This window comes from Marmota marmota, unplaced genomic scaffold (assembly GCF_001458135.2).
Source record: "Marmota marmota marmota unplaced genomic scaffold, marMar, whole genome shotgun sequence".
In the NCBI taxonomy this organism is placed as follows: domain Eukaryota; kingdom Metazoa; phylum Chordata; class Mammalia; order Rodentia; family Sciuridae; genus Marmota; species Marmota marmota.
In genome coordinates, this window is record NW_026000153.1 from 3,383,165 (window position 1) to 3,410,265 (window position 27,101).

The window sequence follows — 27,101 nt, forward strand, 5'->3', positions numbered from 1 at the left end:
CCCTGCCAAAAAAAAAAAAAAAAAAAAAAAAGTATGTTTTTACAAGCCATCAAGTTGGTGACAATCTATCACAGTGGCAATAGAAAATGAATACAGAGATGATATGGAAATGAAGCCTCGCTCTTATGGGCCTTCTTATCTAGGTGGGGAGAGAAGCTGAGGATTATCCTCATGTGAGGTGAATGTGGAGTGTGGCCTAGAGACTTGCAAGAGGCTGGCCTCAAGGGACTCAGGATAGCCAAGGGGATGAGGTGGTCTGAACTGTGCTGTCGGGGGCAGCGCAGCCTGTGGGTGGGGAGCAGAGACTCTGATGCTGACAATGGATTTAAACCTTGGCTTTACCTCGTACTAGCAGTGGGACCTTGAGAAAGTCACATCGTCTCTCTGTGCCTCATTGTTCAGGTGGGAACACCAACAGTGTCCCTTCGAAAGTGGTCGTGTGGGGTAAATGAGTTCACATGAGAAGTGTTTGCAGGGATCCTGGCCATCCCAAGGGCTCTGTTTGCTGTTGATATTTTGCCTCAGCCACATGAGGCAGGGGTTGCCAGCGAGAGAGAGTGGAGTGTCCACTGGCCAGGAGAGGAAGAGGGGTCTCACTGGTGTGGTCAGAGCCCAGAGCCCTCAGGAGAAAAGCAGAAAGTAAGCCCGTCGAGGAGCGTGCAGCAGATGATGGTGGCCTTGGGATGTGGCCTTGGAGTGTCCACTCAGTGCCCTAGGAGTCTGAGCAGGAGGCTGGTATAGTAGGGGGGTGCTTAGCTTTCCAGAAGAGGGGAGGTGGGTTGAACTTCTGAACTGTGATTCTCGCATCTTCTTTCCACTCCCTTTATGTTCGTCCGCCACCCTGAGCAGCCAACCTTAACAAAGAGCGGCAGTCACTCCCTTTCCCTGTCTCTGGGCTCCCTGACCCACGCCCCAGGTGTGCATGGATTCAGACCCGCCATCTGGTGCATTATGAGTGCCAGACCCCCACAATGCATTGTGGGTGCTCCCCACCCACAGGCTGCGCTGCCCCCCCAAGCATAGTTAGACCACCTCACCCCCTTGGCCATCCCTGAGTCCCTTGAGGTCAGCCTCTTGCAAGTCTCTAGGCCACACTCCACAGTTTGCCTAGAGGGAGAACACCCAGTGGGGCTCTTGAGTTGGTCACTCTTTGTTACTTGTCCCCACAGGGAGAGGAGCAGAAACCTCAGCCTGTGCTGTTGGCAGGTCCCTGGTGGCTGGGCGCCCCCGGGTGAGCCTGGGTCTGTGTGGTGGCCATTTGGGGTCTCTGGCCTCTTGCTTGGCACGTAGAGCTGGTTTTGGGCACATGAGTTACTAGGATTTTCAGGTTCTTGGAGAGTATAATCTTGAGGATTTTGCCCATGATTGTATACCATGCTGTGTCTCCTAGGCAAGGGCAGAGTGGGATGTTAAAAAACAAACAAAAACCACATGAAGCACACAGAGGAATTAGGATGTAGAAGTTAGCTGGCAAAGGAGGAAGCGGCTGTGTGTGTGTGTGTGTGTGTGTGTGTGTAGGGGGGGCATGGGTGGAGTCTGTGTTGCTGCATTTTAGGGGTACTGGCATTTCTCACTCCCAGCTGTCCCTGAGGGCACACTAGAAAACCACTCAACAGATGATAGCTAATCTTTTCTTTCTTTTTTTAAAATTTATTTTATTGTGGTGAGAACATGAGATCTACCCTCTTAACAGACTATTCAGTGTCTTAAACTATTCAGTGTATAACACAGGTTGTTAGCTATAGATATAACATTTACTTAATCTTGTTAGAACCAGTAAACTGGTCTTTTGTCCCCAAGGCTGTCATCTCACTTTGCCTGAAACACCTTTTTTGGCAGAGCATTTTCTTACCTGGGCTTTTTATGTTTGTTTTGCCCTCACAGGAGAACCTACAATATCTGGAATGCTCTCGATATAAAAGAATAGTCAGAGAAATTATGTGCCTATAAAGACTGTAAAGGGGTAGATCATTTAGGAGTTACATAAATTTGAAACCAGTGTGGCTGTTTGCCTAAACATTCATATAACAAAACCCTGCCTCCTGCTTGTCTTCTCCTTCCCCTTCCTCTTAAGGCTCACTGTTCCTATGTGGCATAAAAAATAAAAAATAAAAATTATGAAACCAAGCCTGGTTATTGGACTGATAAGCAGAACCTGAGTCCTCAAGAACTTGAAGGGCAGGTAGTAAATATAATTTTCTTTTTAAAAAAATCATTTCTTTTTTGTTGTACTAGACTGCAACATCTTGTTTATGGGGCTGTGTTTTCAGAGGCTAGTCCATTCTTAGAAAGGACTTAGTGCTTCTATTGGGTCAATATTTTATGTTATGATACTATGTGATGGTTCTGTATGACTTGCTTAAAACATATTGCTTACAGGTGGCACATGCCTGTAATCCCAGCGGCTCAGGAGGCTGAGACAGGAGGATCATAAATTCAAAGCCAGCCTCAGCAACTCAGTGAGACCCTGTCTCTAAATAAAATGCAAGGCAAGAATGTACCAAGGGATGTGGCTTAGCGGTTGAGTGCTCCTGAGTTTAATCCCTGGTGTCCCTCCCCATCAAAAACCCCATATTGCTATAAACCCTGGGGTTTTTCCCTGTGATGCAGACTTGTTGTGAAATGCTGAGATTTAACAACTATTTTTGTTTCCTTTATTTCCAGTTGCTTTCACTTTCAGAGTTGAGTGTAAAAAACATAGCCTGTGAACTGCCTGTGATTTTGCCTCAAGTATTTTAAGAAAAAAAGATATGAGAGGAACAGAATTATAGATTTAAAGAGCAGGAAGAATAAAACAGAAAGAAGCAAGCAGAATGGATTAGAAAAGCAAACAAAATTGTACGAACTGGGTTGATGAACAGTAAGTAATTTGTACGTTTCAGTGCACAGAAGGACCTGTAGATACGATCACGAGAACATTTGTAAGGAGGAGTCAAATCTTGAAACAAAAGCAGTCTTATAGATAATCTTAGTGCCATTATCATAGCCAGGAAATTCAACTTCATACTTTTCCAGGTTCATATTAAAATGTTGTTACTTGTGTCAACAATGTCTTTGTAACTTTTTTTTAAATCACAAAATATTTGATAGTATTTTTAGTTGCAAGATAGCTAATAAAATACAAGATCAAAGGAGTTTATTTTTCTATTAGGAAAGCAATTGTAAAAAGAGATGCTTCCTTTTTTACAGATAGAATTGAAGCTGTCAAATTTGAGATTTTGATGTTTGTATCAAATTATATTTAGACTGTGTCTTTTTACTTGTGTAATATTTACCTATTTGCTTGTGTAATATTTTACTTGGAGTAAAAAAATGAAATTTCGTTCCTTCACAGCAGATTTTTGGGTTCTTGGTCTAGCTTAAGAAGTAAATTGACATAGAATCACATGATTTCAAACCTGAAAGTTACCCGAGATTGTCGAGAAACCCAGGGCCATTGCTGGGAATGATGAATCATTGGTGTAATTACATTATCCTTTAACTATAATGGTTTGCTTTGTATTAAGTGACCAAAGGGAAAGAAAGCCCTCCTCCTTATTTCTTACAGCTTTTTGGTCCAGTGGGGAAAACAAATGACAAACAGGAATTCTTTTTTTTTTTTTTTAACATAGTAACAATCATTAGCAATGGTAATTATTATGTGCTTATTAAGAGCAAGCCTTTTGGGCTGGGGTTGTAGTTCAGTGGCAGAGCACTTGCCTAGCATGTGTGATGCACTGGGTTCGATGCTCAGCACCATGTAAAAATAAACAAATAAAATAAAGGCATGTTTTCCATTTATAACTACCAAAGATTAGGAAAAAAAAAATAAAGAGCAAGCTTTTAGTCTAAGGTATTTTTTATTTATTTGTTCCTTAGTAATTATATAGCGGTAGGTTCTGTTGTTAATCAGATTTATAGATGAAGGTATTACGTATGTGGAGGTTAAGCAGGTGGCCTTGGGCACTTGGTAGGATTTGGCTCAGGTGGCATGACCCCAGAGACCATCCCTCACACTGCTCTCTTTCAAATGTGAATGTGCTGCTCTGTGTCATCACTGTGAGTTTTGTACTTCGAGATCTCTTGCCCCTCTGCTCAGCTGGCATTGTGCCTACACATGGGTGGACCCTGGGGGCTGTGCTTCTTTAGCGTAGTGCCCTAAGCTGCTGGTGATTTCTGAGCATACATTAAACCAGTGAACAGGGAACCTATTATGTACCAGGTACTATTACAGAGGCCAGAGATCTAAATAAATAAGGGTAATGAGAAGTTGTACATTTTGGAGATTGCAGTTTGGTGGAGAGGTAGACCCAATATTCAATATTTACTAGAATGGGGGTAAAAATAGCACTGTGCTCAGAGTTACAGAGGAATGTGGTGCAGGGGAAGTGCACCTCAGGATTTGTCCTCCTTGGAGGGAATTAGGGCAGTCTCTTCCGTGATAGTGAGCTTATAACTGAGTCTGTCTGGCAGGTGACTAAAGGTAACTAATGACAGATGGGTTTGAATTCCACCATTGCCCTTGAACAAATTGGTGACCTTGTGGAGGTGACCTTGAGCAAGTTACTCCACTTTTCTAAGTCTTAATGTCCTTTTCTGTAAATAGGGAAGTTGTTAAAAGAGGCACATACTCAGCATGGGGCTGACCACTAAGTGGCAGATGCTTTTATTACTGTTTCTGTTTTCCATTCATGTTACTTGAAAATTCACAAAGACACTTACTTATATCTTCTCTTGTTCTGTAGCTAAAGCTATTAAATAGCTGGGAATAATTAACTTGAAAAATGGAAGCCAGGTGCTTGAAGCCAGGTGCGGTGGCACATGCCTGTAATCCTAGCAACTCTGGAGGCTGAAGCAGGAGGATCACAAATTACAGCCTCAGCAATTTAGCAAGGCCCTAAGCAACTTAGTAGACATGGTCTCAAAATAAAAAATAAAAGCTGGGCATGGCTTTTTTGGTACTGGGGGTTGAACCAGGGTCCAGAGGCTGTCAGGAGATTGTAAGTTTAAAGCCAGCAAGGCCCTAAGCAACTTAGAGAGACCCTGTCTCAAATAAATAAATAAATAAATAAATAAATAAAATTAAAAAAAAGGGTTGGGGATGTGGCTCAGTGTTAGAGTGTCCCTGGGTTCAATCCCCAGTACCATTAAAAAAAAAAAAAAGAAAGAAAGAAAAAGAAAAAAGAAAGAAGAAAAGGAGACTTGAAGGGAGATTTCATGATGGTCTTCAAACAGGCCAAGTGTCCTTAGCATCTTAGACATGAGAAAGGTTCTTTTTTTTTTTAATTGTTTTTTTTGTAGTTGTAGATGGACAGAATGCCTTTGTTTTATTTGTTTATTTTTATGTGGTACTGAGGAATGAACCTAGTGCTTCACGCATGCCAGGCAAGCGCTCTGCCACTGAGCTGCAGCCCCAGTCCTGAGAAAGGTTCTTATGGAGTCGTTGGTGTGAGGTCACATTCAGAGTGGGGCTTTCTTGGAAGCAGTTGTAATACATCTGGAATATACTAGAATTTTAAGACATGGTGGAATTACATCATATTTCCTACATTCTCCATGGCAGTGCATCATGAATAGTAGGCTAATGCATACTTTCCGTACCAGTACTGTGTGCTTTTTGCCAAGTGATTTTTTTCCCCCACATAATTTGCAGTTGTATGTTTTTTTCTTATAGCTAAATGTACAGAGATCCCTGTGTGCTGAGAGCCACAGCCGAGTCTGTATGGCCCCTGGCATTTTGCCAACAGTATTGATTGACAGGCAAGGCATTACTATCCGCCTCTGCCGCAACTTTTGAGTTCTCGCACTATTTTGGAGTTCTCATGGGGATTTCCGGGGATTCCCCGAGAGTTCCCATTGGTTGGGGAAGTGCAGGAGGAGGGATTTCCGGGAGAGATATTTCCGGCTGGGGGTTCCTGGAGAAGCCTGCTGGCGTTCGGGAGGATTCCCCGGGAGCTGTATGAAGTGTTTTCCTGCAGTTTAAAAATAAAGTTTGTTCCTGCTTCAGTGGCTCGTGATTTGTGCCCAGCCAGACTGCGGCACCTGTGCATCTATTAAAAAAGACACTTCTTACTTTTTTTGTTTTGTTTTTATTTTTGTTTTTGGTACCTGGGATTGGACCCAGGGGCCTTACTCATGGAGCCACGTCCCCAACCCTTTTTTATTTTTTATTTTGAGACAGGGCCTGGCTAAGTTGCTTAGGGCCTTGCTAAGTTGCTGAGGCTGACTTCAAACCTGAAGTCCTCCTGCCTTAGCCTCCTGAGCCACTGGGATTACAGAAGCTGCATTACCACCCCTGATTTATTTCTTTTTGATGTTGGAAAAAAAAAAACCATAGAATTAGCCAGCTGGACTATTTAGATGAGCAAAATTTTGTTGGCAGTGTCCAAAGCATCACAATCAGCAGCCAATCCTACATATGCCTTTTCTATCCATCAGGTCTATGGGGTGTTGACCTTGGCCACATCAATTCACAGGGTTTCTTCACAGCCTGTTTGATCTGGTGCCTGTTGGCCTCCACATCCTCAGTGAACAGAAGTATGTTGTTGTCCTCTTCCTTCCTGGCTGGTTCCGGTCAGGGGAGCTTGTCCATGGCATCCTAGGCAAGCCTGTTTCTCCTGTGGACTCCTCTGTGGGCATCTGGACTGCCTATGGAGCCACAGTGTCTTGGGCCCCTGGAAGGTGGGTGACATGAGGATCTTTTTGCAGCTATGGATGTCTTTCAACACTGCCTTCCTGCCCTTTAAAACATTTGCTTTGGTTTAGGCATTGGCAGGGGCAGGAATTTCCGTTGTTGCTTTCAGTTCCATCTTGATGGGGTAAAAAAAAAAAAGATTTCTTCTTGCCATTTCTGCACCTTGCTTCCTGTGCTAGTAATTTAAGTTTTTCAGGTCAACTATTATTCATTGCCCTAAACCCATTTGGGAACTGCTTCAAGCCCATCTGGAAGCAAGGAGAAGATAAATGATAAGTAAATAATAGACCTAAAGAGGGTGAAGGCAAGACGGGTAAATAATAGACCTAAAGAGGGTGAAGGCAAGACGGGTAGAGTTGGGAGCTGTGGCTATCAGTGTCTGATATCACCAGACTTCCATTGGGCTGGGCGTCTCTCACTTCTGCTCCATCTGGGTTTGCTCTACAGATCTTCGAATGCCAGTCCTGCTTCAAAAATTAAGTGTTGCTTTTGATCCGAACTGGGGGGCGGAAAATACAACCTGATGTGCCAGCGAAGGCGGGGAAAAATGTCAAAAGCTGCTAGAGGGAGGCAGGCAGGGTTCACTTCCCCAGCCTGTTGCCTTTTCTAGTAAATGGTTTTTCCTGATTCAGCAAAAGAAGAGTAAAGATGACTCTGTTTCTTTTTATGTATGTAGATGTTATTTGTATTTTTTAATTTATATTTTAAATAAAAAAGGTAGTATATATTTTTAAAAAGCTGTTAACCATCCAGGGATTCATAAAGTAGCAACAATGAAAGTCCCTCCCCCTCTGTTGGCTTTGTCATGTATCCTCCTGGGATCTTTTTCTGTGCATATGTAGGCAGGTAAGTGTGTCACGTGTCACGTGTATGTACCGACTTTCTCAGTGGAATGGCTCTACCTGTTGTTCAGCAGCTTCTGTTTCTATTCTGTGCATGTGGCCCCCTTCCCATCTCAGCACTAAGATTTACCCCTCTCCTGTGAACTACAGGGTGTTCCATGCCTGGGTCCTACTTGATTTAATCATTTCTTTATAATAGGCACTTGGTTTGCCTTAATGTTGTGTAAAGCCTTACACAGGTGACCTTGCCCCCAGGGCTGGTCTTTCTGCAGGATTCCTTCCTAGGAGCAGGGACACTGGTCAAAGAGTATGCAAGCTCTAGACTTTGGAGTCAGTTACCCTGTGTCCAGATGTGGTGGCCTGTTTCAGATGGGGTCTTCGGTGCCCGTTTCCTGTTCTTCGAGGCAGGTGGAACAACATGTAGCTCAGAGCCCTGAGCCTCAGTAGAGCTATCCATGCGGATGATGATTCTCAAAGATTTTATCGTTTTCAAACTCATGAAGGTAGCAGCTTGCTAACCTTGAATCTGCTTCAGTCCAGATGTGTTTCACGGAGAACTCTTCTTTGCCAATTCTGCTCCTAGAATGAAGCCAGTCTTGGTTTTTATTCCTGCTCTTCAGTGCCTTTGTTTTCCTGCAGTATTTTGTTAATCTTTGGACTTTGCATTGCTGATGAGATCACAAGATTAGCTTTTTTTGAAAAAGACTGCCTTTGGCTGTGTTTCCTTGGTCAGCTGTGTGGCTACTTCCTGCTGAGCCCTTTCCTGGTCAGCCTAACTAGGCTGAGCATTCTTTTCAGGTGTTAGGCAGACCCTGGAAGGAACAGCTTCAGCATGGACAGATGCCTGGAGTTTCCTTGAGGCATGAAATGAATCACAGACCAGGAGGTAGTGAGTGAGCCCTGCTGACCACTCAGTAACCTTGTGACCTCGTAGTACTTTCCTTTCTGTGTTTCGTGATGACTTATTAGTTAAGGGGCTGAGCAAGTCATTAAGTTTTTTTCAGTTATATTTTACCAAGTGGTTTCAATATTGGGCTCTGGCATGTCTTAAGCCAGGCTGCCCTTTGTCAGATGCATTGCCCATGTCACTCTTCCTCTGTTCCATCTCCCATGTCCTTCCCACCCTCCTCAATGCCACGTCAGACATCACTAATTGGCTGAGCATGCCTTGCCTCAATGAGCAGGTACGCGCTCGGGATCTTTCCTTGAGAGCTTGTTTGGAGGTTCTAGCAGGGGAGCGCAGCTACTCGTATACCCTTGACCGAAGAACGGTCCTCCTCTATCGGGGAAGGTCGGTCCTCCTCTATCGGGGAAGGTCGTCCTCTTCGACCGAGCGCGCAGCTTCTGGAGGGACGCACATGGAGCGGTGAGGGAGGAAGGGGACACCCGCCTAGCCAGCCAGATCAGCCAAATCAACCCTGGCGATCAATGGGGTGACAGATGTCGCAGCCAGATTGCCCTCACATCCTCGGGATCTTTCCTAACATGCTAAACAGCCAATACTATCAGACTGGAGTTGGTACAACGAAGGACCCAGGAAGACCCTGTCAGAATCCACATTCTGGGAGAGGATTCAGGGAGTATGGAGATGAGGGGCACTCAGATTTGTGGGCTTTTTGAATTGCTAATATTTAAAAAAGAAGATTGGGGATCTTGTACAAGATAGCTAATTTTTTGATTTTTACATAAATGATAAAACACCTGCCTATCTTTATCAGATATGTGCCCTGTTATTTTATAAAATAATATTTTGGTACCCCTCCCCAACAGGAAAAATATAGTCTCAGAATAAAGTTGAGTCCTTTAAATTGAGAGATTTAAGCTTTATGAGAAGTTTACCACATTGTTTTTCTTTTCCCCATTTGGCTGTGGGCCCTTAAAGTCTTGGTCATGGGTCTAGGAACACTTGTGGTAAGATTCAGATTGCTGGAGGTTTTTCCTTTATATTATGGGGTCTACAAGGCATGGGAGAATGTGGCCTTGGAGAATGGCTATAATCAAGCAGGGAACCCTGGAAACTGTGACCATTTTTCTCCTTAGATTTTCATGAATAAAGAAATTAGAAAAGCACTCCCAGGCCCGTGGTGACCATCTCCTGTGACTGTTAAGATTAGGATCCTTCAGGTTCTACATGACCCGAGGCCTTGTTTAGCTGGCTCTGCAAGCTTGTTCTGTTTTGTCTTTCCCAAAGTAATATGAGCTGTTAAAGCTTTGTTTTCAGGACTGCTTTTTACTATGAAACAAAATTAGAGAAATTTTTGAAAAATGTTATAAGTAGTTTTTTTTTTTAAACTGAAATTGTATTATTAAAAATAAATGCCAAGTGGTCAGGGTGCAGATATTTATCTCCAAGGCCTGTGGGAGAGGTTGTACCATTTAATTAATGGAACAAATCAGAGTCTAGAAGAGAAATGTATAGTGTTTGAATAGCCAGCAGCATAGGAGGCTCAGAGAAGGGAACAGTTTAGGTGGCATTAGGAGAGAGGATGGTCAGGTGTTGGTGACCAATCAGATTTGGAAAGGATGGAAAAGAAAAGAGTCGATGACAGCTTTCAGGATTCTTTCTTGAATCACTGTGTAAACTTTTTAAAACCTGTGATTTTTTAGGGCCAGGTGTGGTAGCACATGCCTGTAGTCCCCAGTGGCTTGGGAGACTGAGGCAAGAGGATGGTGAGTTCAAAGCTAGCCTCATCAATTTAGTGAGACCCTAAGCAACTCAGTGAGACCCTGTCTCTAAATGAAATATAAAAAAGGGCTGGGGATATAGCTCAGGGGTTAAGACCCCTGGCTTGAATCCCTGGTACCAAAAAGAAAAAAAAAGGTGATTTTAGGTTGTGATAACATGCATCTGTATTTACTTTTGGTGTGGGTTCTGTTTGCAGTGTTTCATATAATTAGGAAAAAGGTCTTTATGTGCCATTCCACTCTTTCCTACAGCTCAGGGACATCCCAGGAGAGGTGAGCACGTGAGACTATAAGAGCCATCTGGGTGTAAATTGTGGGGTCCCTTGGTTCCCCTATCTTTCTGTGTCCTGATTGAAAACCAGAATGCCTTGAACTGCTGTGTAACCTGGCCAGCTTCAGGTGTCTGGAGCCCAGGATCTGGCACCGATAAAGAAATTGAGGTTTTACCCAAGGCACTGAAACTGGCTCTGAGCGAAATTCCTTACATCCTCCTATAAACTCTACACCCTGACCCTGTTGCGGAGGACATCTTCTCTCACTGTAGAACAGCCCTCTGACCATTGCAGTGACACTTCAGCCTTTCTGTAAGTAAGTTCGCCTAAAAAATGCTTTACCCTGATTACCTTGGCGAGAGGCACTGCTCTCTGTAATCCTATCGGGCCTTATCTCAGGGGGGTTTGGGCGCTCCCTTGAGGGAACTCCCCTGTAGCCACTTTTGGGGCCACTTTTGCTAGCTATGGGTTTGACAGGACAAAACACGGGCACAAGAGAAGGAAAGGGTGGAGAAGCCAGGGCCTAGCTGATACAAAGCTGCCGAGAGGAGAGTGAATGTGGGTACTTGCCAGCCCCCGGCTCTCAGATGAGAATTCCCGAGGCACAGCGGAGGGAAGGGTTGGAAGAGGAGATGGAAGAGGAAGGATTCAGGTGGTGATGGGAGAACCCGAGGGTTGGGTCATCTCTGGAGAAACTTCAGGTTGGCCAGACACTGTGACTCCAAAGAAGGGGGGTGTTCTGTACACTAGGCCCAGTCATAAAAGGGACAGGCTCAGGGTTTCAGGTAGCACTTTTTGAAAAAACAGCTTAATTGAGCTGTCATCCACATACCAATACAATCCACTCAGTCATTCAGGGTACAGTTCCGTGGTTTTGGGTATATTCAGAGATATGTGCAACTATCACCAGTCCATTTTAGAATATTTTCGGTATCTCAAAAAGAAACAACTCTGTACTTCTTAGATATCACTCCCCTGTCCCCCTAGGTTCCTATCTCCTCCCCAGCCCTAAGTAATCCGTGTTCCACATTCTGTTTGTATATACCTCTATTCTGGACTTCATGTGAATGGAGACTGATGTGTGGATTTCTGTGACTGGCTTCTGTCACTTAGTGTAATGTTTTCAAGATCCATCCAAGTGGTAGCATGTATCAGAATGACATTCCTTTTTATTACTCAGTAATCCATTGTATGCATAGACTGCATTTTGTTTATCTGTCAGTTGAGGTAGTTTGGGTTGTTCCTACTTTTTGACTGTGATGAATTATGCTGGCATGAACGTTCACAAAAATAAGTTTTTTTGTGGGAGCTTGTTTTTATTTCTCTTGGATATATACCTATGTGTAGAATCATTGAAGTCAAGTGGTAACCCTGGGTGTACCAGGGTTGAGAAATGGCTGGACTCATTTCCAAAGAGGCTATACCATTTTTTATTTCCACTGAGGTTTCCAATTTCTCTATGTCCTTGCTAACATTTGTTATTAGCTGACTTTTTTTTTTTTTAAGAGAGAGAGAGAGAGAGAGCGAGAGAGAGAGAATTTTAAAAAATATTTATTTTTTTTTTAGTTTTCGGCGGATACAACATCTTTCTTTGTATGTGGTGCTGAGGATTGAACCCAGGCCGCACGCATGCCAGGCGAGTGCGCTATGGCTTGAGCCACATCCCCAGCATAATTAGGTGACTTTTTGCTTCTAACTAGCCTAGTAGGAATGAAGTGGCATCTTATTGGGTTTTTATTTGCATATCTCTTATGATTAATAGGGTCAAGCACTTTTTTTGTATGTAAGTAAGTTCACCTAAAGTAAGTAAGTAAGCCCCCTGGGGATTGAACCCAGGGGGCACCACTGAACCACATCCTCAGCCCTTTTTGTATTTTATTTAGAGACAGGGTCTCACTGAGTTGCTTAGGGCCTCACTAAGTTGCTAAGGCTGGCTTTGAACTCATGGTCCTCCTGCCTCAGCCTCCCGAGGCGCTGGGATTACAGGTGTGCACCACCACGCCTGGCCAATCATTTTTATTTTATTTTTTTATTTTGAGACAGGGGCGCAAAACCTCAAAAGCTCATCTGTGGACTGGCTTCCCTGGAGTCCAGCACTCACTCCCCCTTGATGCCATCATCAGTGTCTAGGGAGGGTCACACAAGGAGGGTTCCTATATAGCTGTGCCTGGAACTGGATCCTGGCCTTGAAGCTTCCCCACAGGAGGTCTGGGAGGACCCAACCTTATTGCAGACCTGCACAATGCAGTGCAAAGGGCATAGGTGGTGTCCAGAGCTGAGGTGAGAGAAACTGGCCTGAAATGAACTTTGAATTTAAAGTAACCTCACCCATGGGAAATCCTTATGACACAAATGTGGGAAATCTGTGAATTTTCGAAATTTAAATAGAAAAATAGCCGAACATTGTAGTAGGAGGTGAAGTACAGAAAGAATGAAATTAACCAAGCTACTCTTCTTTTCTTTTGAGGGCTGTGGGGTTAGGGGTGCGGGGAGGTTATAAAAGTAATCGAGCACAGTAGGTTTCACTTTCTTTTTAAAAATGTTTTCCTGACTTTAGAAGTAACAAATGCATTATCTTTTAAAAATGTAGAAAGTAAAAAAAACAGTCATAATTCCACCATTCAGAAATGATCACTATTAACTTTGTCATGTATAAGCTCCTGTTCTTAAATAAGTAAATAAAATGAATACAGATTTGAAAAAAGTCACTTAATAATACTCTTGAATCATTTTAATCATTTACTGTTCTTCTATAACATAACTTACAATAGCTGTAAGGTAGTCTGTTATATAGCTGTACCATAATTCATTTTTAAAAAATTTATTTATGGATAATATATATATATATATATATTTTAGTTGTAGGTGGACACAATATCTTTATTTATTTATTTTTATGTGGTGTTGAGGATCAAACCCAGTGCCTCACACACGGTAGAGGCTGGCGCTCTACCACTGAGCTACAGCCCCAGCCCTCCATTTACTTTCATTTAAAAACATACACTACATTGTGTAGCCGGGCATGATGGTGCACACTTGTAATCTCATCGGCTCAGGAGGTGATCATGAGTTCAAAGTCAGCCTTGGCAACTTAGCAAGGCTCTGAGCAACTCAGTGAGACCCTTTCTCAAAATAAAATATTAAAAAAGGGTTGGTGATGTGGCTCAGTGGTTAAGCACCCCTGGGTTCAATCTCCAGTATAAACAAAACAAAATAAAACCACATTTTGAACATTCTTGTATGTAGATATTTTGTGCATGTTGCACTGATTTTTTTTTTTTTTGGTTCTCAGAGGTCAAAATATTGAGTTAAATAATATAAATAATTTTGAAATGCTTTTGAAACATATGGCTGAATTATCTTTCAGAAGTGTTGAAACAGCTCACATTCCTATCAAGAGCATTTAGTTCCCATTTCTCACAGTCCTTGCCAACAGTGGATATTATGATTAAAGAAATCTCTAATTTTAAAGACAAAATTACAGTATCTTGTGTTTATCTGAACTTCTATTAATAGGAAGGTCAAATGTTTAAACAGATTATTAACCCTTTTTTCAAAAAGTTTAATTGTGGTAAGAAATGTATAACCAAATTTACCATTCTATACATATTTAAGTATAGGGTTCAGCAGTGTCAAGCATTCACATTTCTGTGCAGCAGACCTCTAGATCTTTCTCTGGATAAAACTAAAACTGAGCCAGTAAACAGGAATTTCCATTTCTCCCTCATCTCCAGTCCCTATTTGCTCTCTGTTTATATGAATTTGACTATCTAAAATCCTCCTAAGTGGAATCATAAAGGGTAAATCTTTTGGTGATTGGATTCTTTCATTTAGCATAATATCTGTAAGGTATATCTGTGTCATAGCACATGTCAGAATTTCTTTTTTTTTTTTTTTTTTAAGAGAATTTTAATATTTATTTTTTAGTATTTGGCGGACACAACATCTTTCTTTGTATGTGGTGCTGAGGATCGAACCCGGGCCGCACGCATGCCAGGCGAGCGCGCTACCGCTTGAGCCACATCCCCAGCCCCTCAGAATTTCTTTTTAGGGCTGAATTTTCCATTGTGTGTAAATGCCACATGGACGCTTGGGTTACTTCCACCTCTTGGCCATTATTCTGCTATAAACATGAGTGTACACATCTCTTTGAGATCTTGCTTTCAGTTTTGTTAGGTATGGATTTAGGAGTGGGGTAGCCAGAATGTGTTGTAATTCTACTTTCAATATTTTTAGTAACTGCAGTACTGTTTTCCACAGCAGCTGTACCATTTCACATTCCTACCAGCACAGGGGTTCTGATGTTTCCATATCCTCATCAACACTCATTAATTTCTTTCTTTCTCTCTTTTTAAAAATAGTAGCTATCCTAATGGATGTGAGGTGAACTTTCATTTAATTTTCTCTCTCTCTTTTTTTTTTTTTGGTACCCGATATTGAACCCAAGGGTACTTAACCACTGAGCCACATCACTAGCCCTCTTAATATTTTATTTTGAGAGAGGGTCTTGCAAAGTTGCTTAGGGCCTCGCTAAATTGCTGAGGCTGATCTTCATGTTCCTCCTGCCTCAGCCTCCCCAGTCAAAGGGATTACAGGTGTGCACCACTATGCCCTGCTCATTTAGTTCTGATTACATTCCCCTCATGTCTGGTGATGTTGAGTATGTTGGCATATGCTTATTGGCCATTTGTGTATCATCTTTGTAGAAATGGCTATTCCTTAAGTGGGTTTTTGTGCTTTCTTTTTGAGTTTCACCTTGTTATTTATTTATTTATTGTTTATTGGTTGTTCAAAACATTACAAAGCTCTTGACATATCATATTTCATACATTAGATTCAAGTGGGTTATGAACTCCCATTTTTACCCCAAATACAGATTGCAGAATCACATCGGTTACACATCCACATTTTTACATAATGCCATATTAGTAACTGTTGTATTCTGCTACCTTTCCTATCCTCTACTATCCCCCTCCCCTCCCCTCCCATCTTCTCTCTCTACCCCATCTACTATAATTCATTTCTCTCCTTGTTTTTTTTCCCATTCCCCTCACAACCTCTTATACGTAATTTTGTATAACCCTGAGGGTCTCTTTCCATTTCCATGCAATTTCCCTTTTCTCTCCCTTTCCCTCCCACCTCATGTCTCTGTTTAATGTTAATCTTTTCCTCCTGCTCTTCCTCCCTGCTCTGTTCTTAGTTGCTCTCATTATATCAAAGAAGACATTTGGCATTTGGAGTTTCACCTTGTTAAAAGACAAAATTATAACAGATTTAGTTTAACAATCATGAATGGGGAGCATCTCATGTAAAGATTTAGATAAAGCCCACTGATGAGCCGTGCAGAGGAGGTTGGCTTTACAAGCAGCAGAGAGCTGAAGAAAACAGAAACAAGGAACAAAGTGGATTGTTTCAAAGTTACTTTCCCAATAGGGTTAAAACTGAGTGGACTGCTGCATCATGCCGGCTCAGGTAGACAGCCCCTCTGATTGATGGCTGTGAATCTCCTGTTTTTGAACACTAACCTGTTTAAAAGTTCATTTGGACCCTGTGGCACTTAGCAGGAGTGACTCCATTCTGGTTTGATTGGTTTGTTGGGCTCAGTGCAGGAGCTCAGTCCAAATCAACAGCCTCCTATAACTTGTATTTAGCCATCTTTTGTTGTTTCTTCTTTTTTGTGGGTTGATAACTTTTGCTCACTTCTTTTTTTTTGTGGGGGTGGGGAGGGTACCAGGGATTGAACTCAGGGGCACTCAACCAGTGAGTCACATCCCCAACCCTATTTTGTATTTTATTTAGAGACAGGGTCTCACTGAGTTGCTTAGCACCTCACTGTTGCTGAGGCTGGCTTTGAACTCACAATCCTTTTGCCTCATCCTTCCAAACTGCTGGGATTACAGGCATGTGCCACTCACTGCACCTGGCCTTTACCTACATTTTACAAAAATATTTAGGTATGGATTTGTATCTGACAAAGATTAATAATTAAAAAATATTAATCTTTGTCATATACTACATTATTTTTATTATTTGTTTCTATTTTGAAACATGCACTGATTTAAATTTTTATGTGCTTCTATCTTTCACTATTTCCTCAAAAATTTTCATATTGATTTTCTGTTTATGTAAGGGTGGGGAGTTGTTTACTAAACATAGTACTAGGACCTGATTCCTCTGTGTGTCCCAGGGGCCTCTGTGGGGCCCTTAGTGCCTTGGGCCATCTCCCAATGGAGGAAGATGGGCATAATACCAACTTCCCAGCATGGCCAGACTTCCCCTGCTGGGCAGTGAACTAACTAGTAAGGCCCAGGTATGGACAGAGCACATACCAATGTACTCTGGAGGAACCTCCGAATAGGAACTGGGTACAGGGGTGAAGAGGTTTTCTTTTTGAAGGGTAGGTGATAAGCTTCTGAGGACTCCAAATTAACACAGCTTTTGGAAGCCCCTGGAAGTAGCCACCTTTCTCACCCCATTTTCTTAGGTCCTTCTGAAAGTGGTCTATACTGTTCAGCCAACTCCTCACTCAGGTCCTCTCCCCAGTGCTCTCTGAGGTTCCTGTCTCACGCCATCTCTCTCCTGTATACCACGACTCTGTCTGTAATTTTCTTGTAAAATAGCTGTTAGTCAGCTGTCATTGTGACAAAATACCTGAGATAGATAAGTAACATGAAAGAAAGGTTTTTTTGTTGTTGTTGTTTTGCTCACTTTTCCAGAGGTTTTAGTAATGGTCAGTTGGTTCTATGGCTTTTGGGCCTGTGGCAAGGAGCACATCATGGGGGAAATGTGTTGGAAAGGAAAACACTCATTTTATGGTGGCTAGGAAGAGAAAGAAAAAGAGGAGGGGCCAGGATCCCGGTATCCCCTCCAAGGGCATCTTCACAGTGACCCAACTTCCTTGCATTAGGCCTCACCTTCTATAGGGTCCACCATCTCCTACTTCCACCACAGGCTGGAGACCAAACCTTCAACACATGGATCTTTGGGGGACATTTAAGATCCAAACTATAGTAATAGCTTTCTGTGGAGGCAGAATTGTCTTGGGAAAGGAACAGGGTAGGTGACGGATGCTTTTCCTTGGGCAGAGTTGCCCCATGGTGGAGTCTCTTCAACATTAAAAAGGTAATGTGCTGTCATGATGGCTATAAGACCAGGGTGAAAGTGCATTGGAGGAGGCAATGTCAAAGCAAGATGGTGAGACATGGAGAGAAAGACCAGAAAGATACACATATTTGTTCTCTCTCTGTTCTGAGGCTCAGGCCCCCAGCTCTTGGAACCTGGCCTATATCCATAAGGTATACAGGGTCAAGGACTTTGTTTAAGGATTGACTATTCCTAACCGCAAAGAAAAGAAAGACACAAAAATTGTTTCCTTAATAAATATACTTGTCTCCCCTCCTCTTACAAAGGCACTCTCCACCATGAGGCAGGGTATGAATCCACCTCTACCTTCTGTGTTGGGTGAGGAAAGCTCATGCCCTATGGGGAGAATGAAGTGTGTTCATATCACACCTTCACAAGGGCAGCCTCAGGCACTGGAGGGACCAGAATTGGTATGCAGATGGGCTTAAGTAGAAACTAGACTTGAACTTGCTCACTCACTTGAAGACCTTAGGCAGCTGAATCTCTCTGACCTTCCATTTTCTTATCTGTGGAGTGAGGATACTCACCCTCACCCCCTAACAGGATGGTGGTGAAGTTCAGTTACATAAAAAGCATAGATCTTCTCTGTTGGGGAAATTCAGTCAAATGGGAAGACAGAATATACAGATCTCATGCCACCACCAAGGTTAATGTAAGCGGGGAACTGCACAACGTGGTTGTGTAATGGGGGCAGAGAGCTGGGGCAGGAGAGGGGAAGTGGTTTTTTGCAGAATCACGGAAGAGTGGAGTTAGTGGGGTGACTGGAGGGTGGAGGTCTGTGGGCAGAGGATCCACCTGGGCAGACGGACGTCTGTGTGCAGCATGTGGTTTATAGAAGCACAGATCCTGAGAATATGGGAAGTCCAGCTTCCCTCTCACATAGGACTCCATGGGTAACCCAAATGCCTGACGTGCTCTTCTTTCTTACCCTCTGCCGCTTTGCTCTGGCCAGTCCCTCAGCCTAGAACAACTTTCTTCTTTTGTTTCCTTGGCTAAATCACACTGTCTGCTAGGTCTTGAATTAAGTGTTGCTTTCCTCAGTAAAGCCTCTTTCTCCTGAGTCCTTCCAGTCTTTAAAAGTTTGCTTTAATTGTGGTAAAATACATACATATAAGATACACCATCACAACCATTTGGGAGTGTACAGTGTTGTGCACCCAATCTCCAAAACTCTTCATCTTGTGAAACAAGCTGTGTACCAACTGAACAACTTCCTGTTCTCCCTCTCCCCCGCCCTTGGCAACCACCACTTTATTTCCGTCTCTGACTACTCTGGGGGCTTCGTCAGTGTTCGTCTTTTTGTGACTGTCTTGTTTCACTTGGCCTAATAGCCTCTGGATTCATCCTTGTTGTATGTTCTTCTGTTCTTGTTACAGGGTGCTCTGTCCACATCCTTCCTACCTTACAGTTGTGTAGATATTGAACCTCTGGGCCTGCTCTGCTCTCCTCTGAACCTCCCACCTCTAGTTCAGCATGGCCAGACTTTCCCCTGCTGGGCAGTGAACTAGTAAGGCCCAGGTATGGACAGAGCACCTACCAATGTACTCTGGAGGAACCTCTGAATAGGAACTCTGGGGACAGGGGTGAAGAGGTTTTCTTTTTGAAGGGTAGGTGATAAGCTTCTGAGGATTCCAAATTAACACAGCTTTTGGAAGCCCCTGGAAGTAGCCACCTTTCTCACCCCATGCACAGGGCGCATGGTATCAGCTCCATCGTACTTACTTATGAACCAATGCATGAGTTCCTCGCCCTGGTGACAGCCCCAGCTGGTCTTTCCAGTCTACTCCCCAGAAATCCCCTTTATAATACTTTCCTATATTATTACAAATGTGGTACTTAAAACTAGAAATTTATTTTGTCATAATCATGGAATCCAGAGGTCCAAAAATCAGTGTGTCAGTAGGACCATGCTCCCTCTGGAAGCCATGGGGGCAGATCCTTCCATGCCTCATATTTCCAAAGACCTTCTTGCCAAATAAGATCACATTCACAGGTCTCAGGAGTGGGACTTGGACATATCTTTGTGGCAGCCACAATTCAACTCTACCCTCCCAGAACCCTGTCTCTCGGCTGATCTGGCTCGGTCACCATCTCTTGACCAAACATCATGTTTTTTGTTATCATCTATGTGAGTCATTGTCACACCTCTGTCTCCCTGGCAGCCCCCCCCCCCCTTTTTTCTTTGAACATTGAGATTCCACAGGTGCCCCCTGCCTTTTCTCTGGATTCTACTGACTTCTCTAGGAGAGAGGAACTTCTTTTTCCCTGGAAACCTACCTGCCTGCCTGCAGCTCACGGAGTGGTACACTGTTCCTCTGTGGCAGAACTTTCCACGCAGGTTGGGTTATCTTGTCAGTGACTCCACGTGGGCCTGGAGGCTGGAGCTTGTGTTCTGCCTCTTCCCTACCCACAGTACCAAGACGTTAGTAGAAACTCTGGAAAGATTTGTGAATGACAATTCTTAGAAAATGGGTTTAGTCTTATCAACATAAAGGAAATAGCAATCCTGCAGTCATAGCTCTGTTGTAAGAACACGTACATATGTGTGGATAGAGGGAGGGAATTAAATTTTTTAAAGTAGGGATCAGGGGTTAACTCCAATGAGCTTATGTAATAAACGGAGTTTAAATATCAATAGAACAACCCCAGGGACATACGGGGTCCAGAATCAAATGACAGGCTGGCTGTGTTGACTGGCAGGTCCTAGTCAAGGTCCTCTCACCCCTCTTTGGGCCCCACCACATCTCATCTGACATTTGGGGTAGATTAAGTGTCACAAAAATGACCTGGTCTTTGGTTTGAGTTTCCAATAAAAATACTGGGGCTTTTCCACAGGGTGGATCTCTCTGCGTATCATTTCCTATTCCTTCCTGTCTGTCTCATTGCTGCCTACTGGCACCCCTTCCCCAAATTTCATGACCCCCCACTCCCCAATATCTCTAGCCTCCCTCAGTTCTCTAAGGCTCTGACTCCAGCCTGATTGGCCTTGCAGTTTGAGGATCTGTCATTATCTGACTGCCTTGGTCTGGCCACAGTCCACACTCCCATGCCCAGTGTGGACTGATGTTCATCAGATCAGCAGCAGGTGAGAGCGAGGGAGGAGCAGAGATTCCCCTGTGAGGGTCTGAGGGAGGCCACAAGAGGCATGTCTACTCCTGTGTGGAGGTTCTGTATCACTAATGTTGACATTTTATTTTTCAGATTGATCGTGTCCTGTGAAGATGTTTCCAGAACAACAGAAAGAGGTATGTTATCATAAATCTGAATATAAATCACCTGTGTGATTTGACGCACTGTAGATTAGTGCTTCATTCATTAACAATAAACCTGTGGCTTCTCAGAAGAGGGCCGATGACCCACCCTCCTGTACGCTCCCCACTCCCCACCATAGGAGCATCTGTGACCTTCATATTTTGGTTCCAGTGACAAAGCTGCAGAGGATTTCTGCCGCCCACTGCTTGTCTTGTGACTCAGCACTGTCTCCCTCTGGTCTGTCTTCTTGGTTTTCTACTCTGTTGACTCATCCCTGAATGGCGCCCACCTTTGGGAAACAACTGGGGGACTCTGCCATTAGTTTCAGTTTTGCTCTGCCTGTTACCTCTTGGACCTTGGTCCTCCCCCTTCCCCGCCAGAGCTCAGGCAAGGCTGTCCTTTCCAGAATGTAACTCCTGAGCCTTCATCTAGGTGTCAAGCTAGCACTTGACCTCTTGGTATCTATAGGAAATTGGCTCTAGGACCCATCATGAATATCAACAACTGAGGATTCTCAGGTCCCTTGTATAAAATGGCATTGTTATAGTTAAAGCTTTGTCCCGGGGTTTCATAAACTGACTTCCAGACCACTCACATATAATCGAATCAAGCCTTTATTGAAGCACACTAGTGGTGACTGACTAGAACATAAAACTGTTCCCCTGATCAGCCCCGAACAATTGCAAGGGGGCTCCTTATAAGCCTGAAAACCGCAAAAGGGTTTAGCCAATGCAAGCAAGCCAGGTTACAGAAGCGGGAGAGTGCATTCAAGCGGCGGGAAGCCTAACCAATCACAGTTAGCCCAATCACCCCAGTTACCCTAGTTACAGAAACAATGCCCCATTAGGTAGTTCCGTGTTCTTAAAGGTTTCTATAGCAAAAGGAAAAGAACTTCTTGCCCCAGTCATGACCCTTCTCCTTGGCATAGTTGTTTTACAGAATGGAGTCACAAAACAAAATGGAGTCACATTTGCTTTTACTATCACAGCTTAGTATTTGCACATAACCCATGTTTTAATCATCTCTACTTATAATGCCAAATGCAATGTAAGTGCTATGTAAGTAGTTGTTACACTGTATGGTTTAGAGACAGATGATCAGAGAAAAAAGTCTGGATGTGTATTTCTGATCCATACTTGATCCCACAGATATGGAGAGTGACTGAGTCCCATTGAGAGCCAACTGTACCTTTAATCTCCATTTCTTCTGGAGGTCAGAACAGATACAGCATGGCCCAAAGTACCTGTGGTAATCATGTTGTTAGACTGTCCAGTGGCCAAATCCTGAGGCAAACAAAGTCACTTGGGCGGGACTCCCCAGGTCTAGAGACTATCGTCTCCCAGTTGCCAGGGAGTCCACACCTCTTTGGATAGGGAGAGTTCTTTGTAACACATCTGCACAGGCCTCCCAATACCAGGCTGGCTGTCCAGAGGAGCGGGCTTGGGGCTGGGGATATAGCTCAGTTGGTAGAGTACCTACCTTGCATGCACAAGGCCCTGGGTTCAATACCCAGGACTGCAAAGAAAAAAAGAAGAAGAAAGAACCAGGCGAGTGGGCTTGTGCCCACCACCAACCCTGTTCCAAAGGCACATTTAAAAGTTTTCTTCCTGGGAGGTGGGGTGAGGATGGCTACCCTTGAAAGCAGCAAAGGCTTTTTTTTTTTTTTTTCTGATTATAAGCAACTTTGGTGGGGTGGGAGAGGGCTTGATTTCTATTATAGAGTCACTCAATGATCTGGGCATGGTGATCCATGCCTAGAATCCCGGCAGTTTGGGAGGCTGAGGCAAGAGGATTGCAAATTTGAGGCTAGCCTCAGCAACTTATTGAGGTCCTAAGCAACTTAGTGAGACCCTGTCTCAAAAGTAAATATAAAAAGTGCTGGGGATATAGCTCAGTGGTAAAGTACTCCTGGGTTCAATCCCCAGTACCAAAAAAAAAAAAAAACCCAACTCAATGACTAAAAACCAGACATCAGTTTTAGTCGCCTACATAAAGAAAGTATGTTTTTGCCCTTGAAAATGTCCATTCTTATAAATATACATTAATATTATCCCACATATTAATATTACAGCATAAAGGAATTTTAAGATGAAAAGTTTTTTTTTTAAGTTATAGAGGGACATAGTATCTTTATTTTGTTTATTTATTTTTTTTATGTGGTGCTGAGGATCGAACCCAGTGCCTCACATGTGGCAAGGTAAGCACTTTGCCACCAAGCCACAACCCTAGCCCCAAGATGGAAAGTTTTTAAATGGAAAAGGAAAAAAATACTGCAAGCAGAAAGAGGTATAATGTTCAAAAATTTACTTTAGCTTCTCAGCAAGAAATAAATGCACCAAGGCTAGATCCTGGATGTACTATAATTGACCACCCATCCTTCCATTTCTACATATAGCTGGAATGATCTGACCTCTAATCCATGTTCTTAGAGCAGAGTCAGAACTTGGACACGTGGCTTATAAGCCCTGCAGGGCTCAAGTCAGATTCTTTCTCCAGACTTACCTCCTCCTGCTCCCTATCCTACACCAGGGCCCTTCTTACTCCTTATTTTAGAGTTTATTTTGTAGCCTGAATGCTCTATGCACTCTTGTCGCCTGGATTTTCTCAGATGTTTTCCCCACTTCTGGAACTATCTTTTCCTTCAGTTTCCATAATGTGGTGACCTGCGAACGCCTCTTTCTCCTTCAGGCCTCAGCTTAGAATCAAGGAGAGGCTTTCTATGGCCTCCCTTACCCCCTGCCTACCCTAACAGCACCCTGTAGTCAATGCCTGTTAGAATAGGGGAGGTTTTGGTTGAGCCTTTCAGTATCCTAGTGGCTGATTGTTGTTTAGTGGAAAATAAGTCAGGTTCCGCCTTATCACCCATGTAAGGGTCAAATGCAGTATTACCGATTGTTGTAGAATCTATCCCAAGGATACAATATTTGCATAGTTACTCTCCACTTAATACCCATGACAGATATTACTTATGAATCATGAGGTTGGCCTGTGAATTAAGACCTATTTGCCATCATTGTTCAAGATTCAGATAGTCTGACATTCAGATGGTTCTACATAACTGGTAGTGCCAACCTAGAAGTTTGGTGTTTTTTTTTTTTAAAGATTTGGGAAATGCAGTCTTTCTTGTTAGAACAGCTTTATTACTGTAATAAATCTAGGGAGAAGAGAAAAGGGAGTGAGAGTCTCCCTTGTTAGTTAAACACGTTCCATTTGCACATTGGTTTGAATTCCCAGGACAGCAGTATCTGAGCTGATGGATCTTCCCCATAAAAAGGCCTTGGCATTGGGCCATTGTAAAATTAAAATGAATTCAGATTCATTCATGCATGCAACTTTAATTTACAATTAAAATATTATGGTTACATATTTTAATAAGAATAATTAGACGGACTCAACTGAATCAACTCTTGTGTTTAATGAGACAGAACCCAGAATCCAAATGGAAAGGCAGGTGGCTGTGACAGGAAATACGTTTCAGACAGCATCTTTTGTGGAGTCAGGCATTTTTGCTGTTTTTATTTTTTAATGTCCAGAATGAGCAGTTTGATTTCTTTGCACTACTAAGGGCCCTGGTCCCCGGCCTGGTGGAAGCTCTTCTGCAATGTGTGAATGAACAGCTTCCTCCCGCAGGTCACGGTCTGTTTCACGAAGACCAACATTCTGGCCTTGAACCTGGTAGGCCGCAGCTCCTTCACGAAGGAGCTAGGCTTGCTCCTCCCTGTGGGCTGAGACCTGAAGGGTGGCTGAAACCCCATCCTCTGTGTCTGAGTTCATGGCAGGGCACAGATCATCTTTGTTCTTCTAGATCATGATGGCTGCATTCTCCTTTAGTTTTTGCTTTGATTTTGTTGTTTTTTTTGCCTCTCTCCTTTTAGGATAAGGATTTTTTTCCTCCTTCAAAATGCACAGAGTCCATACTGGGAATAACAGCAGTTACTAGTTATTGGCACCAACAGTTCCTTGGCAGGAAATACCCTGAGTAGAGCAGGCCTGAATGGGCCTAGGGGGGAGTTCCATGCACCGCTGGGACCCCACCACTGAGGCAGGAGATAGGGTGCTATGAGGGAGACAGGAGAGATGTGTTGCCATCTCATTTTGGAGGAATGACCTCTAGGGATAATGTTAATGTGTTCAAGATATGCTTATGCTGACCTCCAGTAACATTTTGGACTTGCTCTAAGAAAGCTGTCCTCACCCTCTACCTGGTGCTGTTGACTTAATCCAGGGCCTCAGACATGCTAGGTGGGTGCTCCATAACGGAGCTACAGCCTCAGCCTCAAAGCATGGTTTTGATATTGGGATACTAATTGTAAACAGACTGGGCTAAAACCAATAAATATCATTAAAGAATAAAAATTATCTCCTCAGGTCTTGTGATACTGAGGATTTTGAAGGGAATCAGCAACAACAACAAAAAAGACAAACATCCTTTCAGAGGGCTGAGAGTGTAGCTGAGTGGTAGAGCGCTTCCTAGCATGCACGAGGCCCTGGGTGCAATCCTCAGTATTAAAAACAAAACCAACCAAACAAAAAGCCAGTCTCTCACTCCCTCAAACCTAAATTTGTTCTTTCCTTCCCATATCTTTTCTTCTCTGCCCCTCCCTCCCCCTTTCTTCCTATATCTGTTTCTTCCGGTTCTCAGTCCTGCTGTTATACCCAGTTATTAAGTTTTCCCATTAAAAAAAAAAAAGTGTGGTTTCCATAGCAGGGAATTCACAGTCTTCTGTAAGAAAAGAAAAGCAGCTAGAAATATTATTCCTTCTGAGTACACAGCAGGTTTCAGAGAATGCTGCAGACATTCTGAGCATGAGGTTTGTCACTCAAGGGCTCCGCTGCTTTCTGAGCCAGTCCCAAAGAAAGATCTTTTTTTTTTTTTTTTTTGTTTTTCCTTCTTCCAAATTTTTAAAAGTTTTGTTCATTACAGAACATTTTTGGAACAGTATTAAGGAAAAAAACAAAAGTTTGGGTTATTTCTCTCTACTCTTTTGATAATATGTATATGTCATTTTTAGAAAACTGCGAGCATAGAGAATTTATAGTTTAATACCTCACCCTTCCAGCTGAGCATTCACATAGATTTCAAGAAATACTTGGCCAGTGATGATTAAATTAGAAGTATCTTTAAAAAAAAAGAAAAATTAGGGCTGGGATTGTGGCTCAGTGGTAGAGTGCTTGCCCAGTCTGCATGAGGCACTGGCTTTGACCTCCCCAGCATCATATAAAAAAACTAAATAAACAACAACAACAAAAAGGTATTATGTCCATCTGCAACTAAAAATATTTAAAAAAAGAAAAAAATAGTGAATATAAATTCATCTTCACATTTGTTAAGCTATGAAAAAAGAAACTTTATATTAGAGAAATCGGATAAACACTGCCTTAGCCAGGTGATCCAGGTCCATGTTAGCCGTGGAGTCATGGTGACGACGGTATGCCCCCTCTGTACCACCTGATGAAAACAGTACTTTATCTCTGTGGTCTTTCAGACATCCAGAATCCCCCAGTTCAATCCTAAGACAAATGCCAAACAAATCCTAATTCAGGGACAATCTTCAAAACATCCTGGTCAGCTCTCCTCTTAATTGTCAAGGTCATCAAACACAAGGAAAATCTGAAAAAATGTCACAGCCAAGAGGAACCTGGGCAAACATGATGACTAAGTGTACTGAGGTCTCCTTGGTGGGAGGGACAGAGTTTCAAAAAGCATTTTGCTTAAACTGGTATTTTATCTAATAGCACAGTAGATAATCCTTCCCCCCAAACAATGCAATTATAGTAAAGTTGGACATTGCCTCATATTTTCTTTTGCTTAAAGAACCACTTAACTAGATCTGTTTGTGCATACGGGCTTTGAACAAGGCACACTTGTGTTCGACACCTAGCTCAGCCTTAACTGGTCATTTGACTTTGGGCCAGTGCTTGAGCTTTAGAAGCCTCTTTTTTTTTTTTTTTTTTAAATCTATTAAATTAAGACGATAATATTGCTGAGCATTTAGGATTATTGTAAAGATTAAAGGAAAATGTTTAAGCAGAGTGCCTGGTGCATGTCAGTACCCTGTACAACACAGCTTTTCTTTATTATTAGTTTCATCTCACATCAGGGCTATGAGAAAAGGCAAATTAGAAATAAAGGTTGAACCTGGGTTGGGGCCACCAACCCAGAGTGGTTACTGCCAAAGGACACAGGAATGAGGTTTTCGAAGGGCCTACTTTCTTCAGAAGCCTGTTTTCACA

At 43.0% G+C, this 27,101-nt stretch overlaps 1 protein-coding gene across 8 annotated transcripts in view; it reads left to right on the forward strand.

The window, feature by feature from the left end:
• Positions 1 to 27,101, forward strand: part of Snx10 (sorting nexin 10) — a 167,324-nt gene that overhangs the window by 18,871 nt on the left and 121,352 nt on the right. For 6 of the 8 annotated variants that reach the window (XM_048786367.1, XM_048786368.1, XM_048786371.1 and 3 more), the window contains one exon: positions 20,817 to 20,860. In XM_048786367.1, coding sequence (XP_048642324.1) covers positions 20,837 to 20,860 — 24 coding nt within the window. In that variant the 5' untranslated portion in view covers positions 20,817 to 20,836. Of the gene's footprint in view, positions 1 to 2,683; positions 2,861 to 8,274; positions 8,402 to 20,816; positions 20,861 to 27,101 lie in introns of those variants that run through there. The other 2 variants (XM_015490159.2, XM_015490160.2) reach the window with 2 other exon arrangements.